This window comes from Eimeria mitis, genomic scaffold (assembly GCF_000499745.2).
Source record: "Eimeria mitis Houghton genomic scaffold, Emh_scaff2711, whole genome shotgun sequence".
Lineage (NCBI taxonomy): Eukaryota > Apicomplexa > Conoidasida > Eucoccidiorida > Eimeriidae > Eimeria > Eimeria mitis.
This window is the reverse complement of record NW_013571057.1, coordinates 4,628-5,073: the sequence shown is the minus strand read 5'-3', so window position 1 is coordinate 5,073 and position 446 is coordinate 4,628. Positions and strand designations below refer to the sequence as shown.

Sequence of the window (446 nt, the reverse complement as noted above, 5' to 3'; positions counted from 1 at the left end):
CACCGCCCCACCGTAGTATAATATTTTCGTTGTTTGTGTTGTCTGCTGTTTTGTATCTTTTCAGGGTCAATGCAGATGCCCATGGATAGGGGCTGCTGCTGCTGCTGCTGCTGCTGCTGCTGCTGCTGCTGCTCCCTCTCCTTGCTGCCAGCTGAAGAAAGAGAGGAGACCTCGCCGCTGCCGTGGGGTGTATAGGCAGCTGCTCAGGCCGCGTATGACTCCCGCTGGGCCCCCCGAGGTGTACGTACACCCCAGCACCACCCCCCAAGGCCGCGGGCTGTAGCAGCCCGAGGAAATGGGGGGCCCCCCCACCAAGCTCCCGTAAGGGGCCCCCGCCTGCGGCAGTTGGTTATACATATCCTCTGCTCTGTCTCTGTCTCTGTCTTTGTCTCTGTCTTTGTCTCTGTCTCTGTCTCTGTCTCTTTCTAAGGGGAGAGAAAGAAAAG

At 58.3% G+C, this 446-nt stretch overlaps 1 protein-coding gene across 1 annotated transcript in view; it reads left to right on the top strand.

The window, feature by feature from the left end:
• Positions 1-295: 295 nt before the first annotated feature.
• Positions 296-446, top strand: part of EMH_0057620 (uncharacterized protein) — a gene marked incomplete at both ends in the record, with an annotated part of 3,115 nt that continues 2,964 nt past the window's right edge. Inside the window, 2 exons of the mRNA XM_013497495.1 lie at positions 296-321; positions 431-446. Coding sequence (XP_013352949.1) covers positions 296-321; positions 431-446 — 42 coding nt within the window. The remainder of the gene's footprint in view (positions 322-430) is intronic.